General features: G+C 51.6%; 1 protein-coding gene across 1 annotated transcript in view; it reads right to left on the bottom strand.

Annotated features, from left to right (window-relative positions):
* Positions 1 to 1,240: 1,240 nt before the first annotated feature.
* The window catches only part of PNPLA7 (patatin like phospholipase domain containing 7), a 127,483-nt gene continuing 120,051 nt past the window's right edge, over positions 1,241 to 8,672 (bottom strand). Inside the window, exons 34-36 of the mRNA XM_051636457.1 lie at positions 7,871 to 7,955; positions 3,075 to 3,178; positions 1,241 to 2,058 (exon numbers count right to left, since the gene is read on the bottom strand). Coding sequence (XP_051492417.1) covers positions 1,978 to 2,058; positions 3,075 to 3,178; positions 7,871 to 7,955 — 270 coding nt within the window. The 3' untranslated portion in view covers positions 1,241 to 1,977. The remainder of the gene's footprint in view (positions 2,059 to 3,074; positions 3,179 to 7,870; positions 7,956 to 8,672) is intronic.

The following is an 8,672-nucleotide window of genomic DNA, read 5'->3' as shown; positions in this document are numbered from 1 at the left end:
TGTTTGATAAATGACAATCCAACAATCCATCATCGTCAGGTTTGATCCAGCATCTGCTGAAGGAATTTTTGGTTTTAAACACACCCTTGGAAGGCTGAAGACCACCAGCCAAGGATGGGCTCAGCCAGAGGACTTTGGCCATCCCTGGGATTAGCCCTATTCCTCATCTTCCAGGGAAAGGTTCCTGTACTGTAACCACCTGTAAAGCAGATGTTGAAGGGACTCACAGCTGGTTTATGCCCCCTCCTCAGAACACCACAGAGCTCTAAACTGTGCTGCTGGTGCTGCTGAAGGAGACACTCCTGCTCTGTTGGCTCTGAGCCCCTCTGCAGGAGCAGAGCCCCCATGGGGAGCTCTCGCCTCCGCTCGCTCCCAGGCTGGGACCCCCTCATGAACCTCCTGGTGACACTGACCCCAACCCCCTGCAACCAATCTCAACAGAAATTAAATCTCTCCAGCCCAACAGGCAGCCTGTGCCTTCACAGCAGCCCCTGGCTGCTCTTCTTCCACCTCAGAAACCACCTTTTATGTTTTCTTTACAAGAATTCTCCTCAATAGCAGGGAACAACTCCAGCACCTGCAGCATTTTCTGAACAACTGAATTAACCAAAACCTGCATCAATGGAAGAAAACATGATGGTAGGGAAGAGAAGCCTGTGCCACGAGGAAGTGCCTGGGAGAGGAGGATAAATGCAGAGAACAGGCCACACTTGCAGCCACCACACTCCTCACTGGTGCCACCAAACACTTTTCTGGCCTCGAGTCAGGCTGCTCAGCTCTGGCCACGCCTGGAGGCTTCACCACTGGCTGCTGCTGGATTTCACATCTGAGAAACAGGAGAGCTCAGCACGGGAGGCAGCTTGGAGGAATATTTTTGGTGCTCTGCTCAGATGACAAATCCCCTCAAGGCAACAGCACCTAGAGCCAGAGCTGAGCAGAAGAGTTCACATAACTCAAGAATCAGGTTGATTATCCAGCCCAGCGGAGCCGACGGCAGCGACAGATGTGAGACAAGAGCAGCAAGCACCAGGGGACCTCTGAACATGCTCCAACTCACCCCAACTGCTGCAGCCCTGAGGGCAGAGCATGGGAGGTTTCTTTCCAATGCTTAACAACACCTGGGGTGACTCCTGCACTGAAAACCACACGACTTTGCAAGTCTGATATAAGCAGAGGCACGTTGGGCTCTCGGTTACCAACGTTCTCTCTGTGGGATCCAACACAAAGAACCACACAGCCATTTCAAGCCAGAAAAATAGATTTATTTCACAGGGCAAATACAGCCAAGGAATCATTCCAGAGTTGCCCAGCAAGTGTCAGCTCCATGATCAGTAAGTGTTGTGCTGATGGCTTGAGGACACAGGCTCTAGAGCCACGTGACTTGATTTCTTAGGTTTAGATTTCAAGTGAAATACATTCAGCCCTGCTCCTGTCAGAGCTCACAAGCAGGTGGTTGGAAGTCACTGAGGAGTTAATCACACAGTTACCTGATTCATATGAAGCAAGGCTGCTTGACCCACAAACCCCTCCTTCTCTCTAGTGCTGCTGCTTGGAGCCTTCTCAGCAACGGCAGGAGAACATCCCAACCCTTCCTGGGGCCTTCACAGTGAAAACAGCGACTAGAACACACAGCAGCAAAAATCAAGGCAGACTCAACTGCACGTTCCCAGCATGTTTCCCCTCTGCCAGTCTCAGAATGATTAATAACCAGCTGCTCCTGCTGGCACCTGTGTAAAGGTGGCACATGGCAGGAGGTGGCACGTGGCAGCCACCCCTCATGGAGGGTCCAAAGGGACTCAAGTGTGATGCAGCTGCTTGTGCTCAGGGCTGGCTGCTGAATGCCCCACGCCCTGCCAGGAGGGGGAAAGTTTCCTTAATTGCAACTTTTGCTTTTAAAAATATATATTTAATAAATAAATATGGCTGCTGTCAGCAGGGGCGGGGCAGAGCTCTCAGCCAGCAAGACCCTTCTGAGCCCTAGCCTGGCTCTCCTGTGCTGCCTGCCAGGCCGTCCACCCTGGGGAGATTCCTGCGCTTCCTGATCTGCACATCTTCATCCTGAAGGAGAACAAAAGAACAAAGCACAGATTCATTCTTCAGCATCCTCTCTCAGCTGGATAAACCCTGTCCTCTCCTCCTCGCCCTTTCTTTGTCCACCAACCATCACCCATAGGAAACCAGCCCAGCACACAACATCTTTACACCAGCTCCTCACTCAAAGCACTGAATCCATCTTATGTCCTCAGGTGGGCACCTTCCCAAACTGCTCATGTGCCCCCACCCAGAAACTCTTCATGTCCAACACAATGGGCTCCCTCACCTTTTAAACCTGCAGGACACCCTAGGCAGAGTAAGAAGAGCTGGGATTTGACCCTTCCAAGCTTTGCTTCCCAGGCTGTGGGCCACACTGTGTGAAGTCTGGCCTCAAGGTGCAGGATTTCCTCAGGGTGGACCTGAGGTCCCACAGAATCAAACAACTTTGGTTGGAAGGGACCTCTGGGAGGGCACAGTACAAAACTCTGCTGTAAGCAGGGCTAACACTAATGCTGCATCTGGTTCTTCAGAGCAATCTATTTGCTTTTCAAGTATCTGCAAGGCTGGAGATTCCACCACCTCCCTGCACAGCCTGTTGTGGGTCTCAGCCAGACCTCCCGGGAAGCATCTGCCCCTGTACCCAGTCAGGATTTCCTTTAGCTCAAGTTGTACCTGTCACCTCTTGTCTCTTTGCTGCACATCTCTGCTGCTGTCTTCTCTGCAATCAGATGGCACTCAGATCCTCTCTTTGTCTCTTCTCCTCCAAGCTGGAGGAAGCAGCTCCCTCAGCCTCTCCTGGTGCTCTCCAGCCCTGACCCACCCTGCAAGCTGCTTGGACAGGTTCTGCCACCCATGGTAGATACCTGACATGAGCAGGGTGAGCAGACCTCATGCAGTGTCTGCACTACATGAAAAACAAGCTTAGCTCTGCACAGTCCTCCTCAGCAAGTCCCTTCCAGGTGCTTCTCCCAGGATCCTTCCTGACCCCTCCAGCTCACACAGGACCCAGCACCACTCCCTGTGCCCAGGGCAGTTCCTACCGAGTCAGAATCCTCCTCAGCCTGGTTGCTCACAAAATCAATATAATCATCCTTCTGGTTGTCCAGAATTTCTTCCTCATATTCAGTCTGGTAGTCTGATTCATCTAAGGAGAGAGGAGAGAAAAGCTCATGGGTGTCAGGTCTTCAGAGGGGCACAGAAAAGGGGAAGAAGAACAATCTCTGAGTCTGCAGAGCAGTGGAGCAGGGCAGGGTGACTGCTGCCCAGCTCTGCAGCTCAGGGAACTGGGCCTACTCAAACCAGCAGATCACAAAATAAACCATGTCCTGTATGTGAACAGGTGTCCTGGAGCCCTCTGGAAGCTGAAGAGCCTGGAGCAGAGCAGTGAGATACAAACTGTGTTACCCTGGTGGTGCCAGCTGCCCGGCCCAATGGGACACAAAGGCTGGCAAAGGGGAGATGCTCCCATGTCCTTGTGACTCCTCTTCCCAAAGAAGTTGTTGTTTCCCACCCATCCATCCAGACAAGGCCTGTGGAACCCCTTCACCAGACATGTCTGTGAGCCAGTCCAAACCCCCTGGACACACTGGTCACAGACTCACTGGAAACTGGGACTTCCAGACATAGGGTGAGCTCTTCCTGGTGCAGAGATGACAGTGACATGTCCCAACACCTCTGGTCCACAGGGGACAGTGACATTTACACTCCCATCCTCTCCACAGGGGACAATCACCTGCTCTCTCCAGTAATCCAGCAGATTCAGAAACCTCAAAATTAAAATAGCAGAAAAGCTGCTTTTTTAATATACATAAACACACAAGGTTTTCCACCACTTCCATGAGTTCATCCAAGTGTGCTTTGAGTTGCTGAGCAATCCCTGGTTTCCAGCCCACTAGTGAAGAAAGTGGCTCGTGTTAAACTGGATTCTTGATTAAGTATTTCTTTTGGGAACAGTCAGTAGCATCTGCTCCACTCTGAGGACAACAGCACAGTCTGTTCCACAGCATTTTCTTCTAACACAGTAACTACAACCAACTGCCAGAACATTAGGATTAAAGGCATTTGGTCTTTTTTTAAAAAATTATTTTAAAAATTATTTTAAAATATTTTTTACTATGGATCAGAGAATTGTCATTAGTTTGTACTAAAAACACAACTGATAATCTTTGATAAAATGCACCAGAGAAATTTGAAACCCATTTGAAGAGCAACACCAGCACAAACAGTAGTTTGCAGTTTACAGCTTCACCAAAGCTGCCAGCAGAACCAAAGCCCCTGGATTTCCAAGCAATATTCAGCATTTAACAGCTATAGATCTATACATACAGACATATATAGAGATCATATAGCTATATATATATACATGTAATAAAAAACAAGATAAGGTGTCCCTTGTCACACCCTTCACACAGCAGCTCCAGGTGCTGGAGGACTAGAGGGGGAAAAGGAAGACAGAAGGTGGTCCTGCTGGCCCTGAACACCCTCTTCCATTGCCCCCCTTGAGTCACAGAAACACAGACTGGTTTGGGTTGGAAGGGACATCTAAGGTTATCTAGATCCAACCCCCTGCATGGGCAGGGACACCTCCCACCAGCCCAGGCTGCTCCAAGCCCCATCCAACCTGCCCTTCAACACTGCCAGGGATGGGGCAGCCACAGCTTCCCTGGGCAACCTGGGCCAGGCTCTCACCACCCTCACAGCAAAGAATTTCCTCCTCATGTCTCACCTAAATTTCCCCTCTTCCAGTTTTCATCCATCACTCCTTGTCCCATCCCTCCCTGCCCTTGTCCCAAGCCCCTCCCCAGCTTTCCTGGAGCCCCTTCAGGCACTGGAAGGTGCTCTAAGGTCTCCCTGGAGCCTTTTCTTCTCCAGGCTGAACACCCCAACTCTCCCAGCCTGGCTCCAGAGATCAAGGTGCAACTGCTCCTTTCCAGCACAGAACCTTTCAGGAGCATCCACAGCAGGACCGAGACCTCACTGTCCTGCTTGAGACACAACACCCAAACTCTGCTGTTGGAAAGTGAGCCAGCTCAGAGATGACATCTTTAAGATGACACCTTAAAGGTACCTTTATCAGGGGCAGTGTGGCCACAGCAGAAAGGACACGCAGCCACTTCTGGAGCTTTCAGCATTTCTTTCATACGTGCCTGATTCCTGCAGGGCACACATCACATGAGGAAAATCAGCTTGCTCCTTCAAGAATACTGATGGGCTTTGCTGTAAATCAGGGAATCTGGTCACTCCCCACAGCCTGAGGTGCTTTAGGGCTTCTTGATAAAAGTACTTTTTAAAGCAGCAAAGATGCAGAGGGTGACCTAGTGCCCAACAACTGTGGCCCTTGGGAGGTTTTGGAATGTTTCCTGCTTCAGCTGTGCTGCAAAACCAGGCTTTTCACACCCTAACCATGTTCCTCTCTCAAAGGGCTGTTGCTACAGCTGCTCTGCTACCTGATTTCATCTCCTTCAGCCACCAGGTGCAGCGAGTGTGCTACCTCACCTCACACCATGAGACCTGGCCAAGGGGACAGCCTGAAGCATCACTGCTTTGAAAAATGGGACAAGAAACTGCTGTGGGAAATGACCAAAGAGCCTGTGGGCTTGGGTTCTCAGAAACCCCTGAGAGGGACATGGCTGAGCCACCCCTGGATGGCATCTGTGCAGCCCTCACCACAGCTGTGCAGAACACAGTGACAGGTGAGCAAAGGCAGAAAGTCCCACGGGAGGAGGTGCTGGATGCAGGACAGACACTGCCACGAGCACTGCAGTGGCTCAGCTGTGGAAACCAGCTCCTGTTCTGCAGACACTTCCCCCCTGCTCACCAGCACCACTGGTACCCTGGGGCCTGCACAGACCTTCACCCAGCTCCTCCCTGCTCAGCAGCCTCCCCTTTGCTTTGTTTTTTATGGTTTCAATCATTGCTCTCAGTTTGCTCAAGAGTGGAGAAGAAACATGACTACCTTCTGTCCCCAAGGAAGATCTGGGTCTGCCCTGGGGGCCTCCACCCATCAGGGCCTCTCCCCCTTTGTGCTGACACTTCCCCCTCCTCTCAGTCAAGAAGAACGTGATCACTGGCATTTTTGTCCTCCCTCACAAAACTGTTGACACCATTTCTCCACCCAGCCTGACACTTGTTATACACTGTCAGGACAGGCAGAGCTTTTCCAAACCCCTGCAGTCCAAGGTCTCGCTCAGGAAGGGATTTCCAGGGGGAAGAAAGGTTTCACCCTCTTTGACAGTGCCCTTTCCCAGCCAGGCTTCCAAGCAGCATCCTGACTTCTTACTGACATGGGACAAAAGCAGTCAGACCATCTTCACCACCATCTCTAGCAGACAAACCCCAATGCTCACCAGCACAGGAACCATCTGAAAGCCACCCTGGGGAGGTGTCACCCTCCATCTGAGCTCACCTTGGCACAGCTTGCTACCCTCAGTAGCTCCAGAGACCTCATTAGCCAAAGCGATGCCACCCTGGAGGCACCAAGGAGATGCTGCATGCAGAGGAAAGCTTTTACAGCCCCCACCCACCAAAACCAGGCTAGGTCCCTGCAGGCAGTGTGTGGAGTCACCCACAACACGAATCTAAGAGGTCCTTCAAGACACAACACCCACATGCATGACTCTCCTACCACCCTCTTCTCTCCTCTGGGGTCTCCACAATCAACAGCTTCCAGAACCCATGAGGAGCATGTGGCACTTGCCCATCCCACCCCAAGTGCCCCCCACACAGCCCCTCCTTAGCCCAAAATCTGCCATATCTACTTTCTGAAAGACATACACTCCTTCCCTGCTGTTCATGGCCTCACCCAGCAGAAAGCAGGTCCTCCTAACAGAGACAAACCATTGGCAACTATATAAGGCAGAAAGATCTGTCCCAGTTCACTGGTTACATCTGAGCAGGTCTCCATGCTCATGTCTTAAATAACTATGAGACATGAACCCTTCATTCTTACTCACAATGGCTGCTTCAACCACATTTGATTAATATTTTCTTGGTAAGGCATATGATTGCAATTAGCATTTCAAATTACCACAGGGACATCTCTCCAAACAGTCACAGATGGGAGGACAGCTAACTTTAGATCTCCCTCTGCCAGAAGAAGAAATGGGGAGGAGGGGAGAGACTGTTTATGAAGAGCTCCAGCACTGGTGAAAAGCTGTGAGGTTTCAGAGCCACAAAGCTCTGATCCTGTTTGTTGCAGGAGCTTTGGTCACAGCACGAAGGGAACAGCCCTGCAGGGACAGGGCACTGAGGGGACCTTCGTGTGGAGGTGCAGGAGTCCTGACCTGCTCCTCCTCAGTTCACTGGTGTTCCCTGTTGCAGGAATGTAAATGGAGCCATAAGCCAGTGAGTCACTCCAGATCCTGCTCACAACAGCAAGGAAAAAATCCTTCAGTCCCAGCTTTCCATCAGCCTCCTCCTGTCTCAAGAGGACAGGGAGCAAAGAGTGAAGTCATCACAAGGACAGGGACCTGCACCAGGGGAACGACAGCCTGTCTGGGCAGAGTCACCACAGTTACCTCACTCAGATGAGGCTAAGGTGGGCAGGAATTATTCCCACCAGGAAACCACACCAGTTGGGCTGGCAGCAGATGTCTCCCTGCAGCAGGAACACCCGACTCCCACCCTGCTGAGTGGGACATGGAGGCTCTGGCCTGGGACAAGCTGGGGCTCACCTGTGGGCAGGGGGACACCAGAGCCAGCCCTGAACTGCCACCGCTTGCAGCACGGGCTGTGACAAGAAGGCAGTGAGACACAGCAGGCAGAGGAGGGAGCAGCCACCCCTCCTCCCTGCCCTTCCCAACACCTCCCCAGCCCCACAGGGTCCCCCCCCACTCACCATCTGCCAGGGGGGCCTTCACAGGCTCAATCCTGGACACGATTTCTGCCAGGTCCGTGAAAGAGGTGGTGGGACAGGTCATGTTCTGAAACACAGCCACGAGTTTTAAGTATGTTAACAAACAGACACCAAAAAATCCAAACAAGTCAAGACTCTATAAAAATGATCTTGAACAGACAAAGCTCCAGACACACTAATTCTCCACAACTGCCCCCTCAAAAGCCATTAGTCATTAATGAGTAATTCTCAGAGCAACTCCTCTGCTGCAGGTCTGCTGGCAGAGATGGGATTCCCAAGAGAAACAATGGGACAATCCCTCATGGCTCCTCCATCCATGCAACAAGAAGCCTTATTAAAAATTTAGCAAGCTATAGAAAAGACCACAAAGACAAGAACTGGGGGGCTCTGAGCTCCATGACAAACTGTGTTCATTTTACATGTTTGTCTTCCATCATTGTTCCCTTAGAAGCAGGACCAGCCAGGCCAGGTGCAGCCCACAGGGAGCTTTCATCTTCCCTTGGAAGAAGGAGGAGGGGCCCCAGTGCCCAGGTGGGACAGACACCACAGGTGGGACAGCCCTGAGCCTGCAGAGCAATGCCATGGGATGCTCCACAGGCAGGTGGGCACCAGCAGAGGCACCAGGGTGACCAGGACCCAGCCAGGGACACCCCAAAAAGCCATGAGGCTGGTGGTGCTGCAGCAAACAAGAGGGGTACATGGTCCACCCACAAGGAGAAATATTTCCCACTGTAATTCCTCTTTTCACTAAACCCTTTCTCTTGTTACTCTGTCTCACCCAAGC

This window comes from Apus apus, chromosome 19, assembly GCF_020740795.1.
Source record: "Apus apus isolate bApuApu2 chromosome 19, bApuApu2.pri.cur, whole genome shotgun sequence".
NCBI classification, from domain to species: domain Eukaryota; kingdom Metazoa; phylum Chordata; class Aves; order Apodiformes; family Apodidae; genus Apus; species Apus apus.
This window is presented reverse-complemented; position numbering and strand designations above follow the sequence as displayed.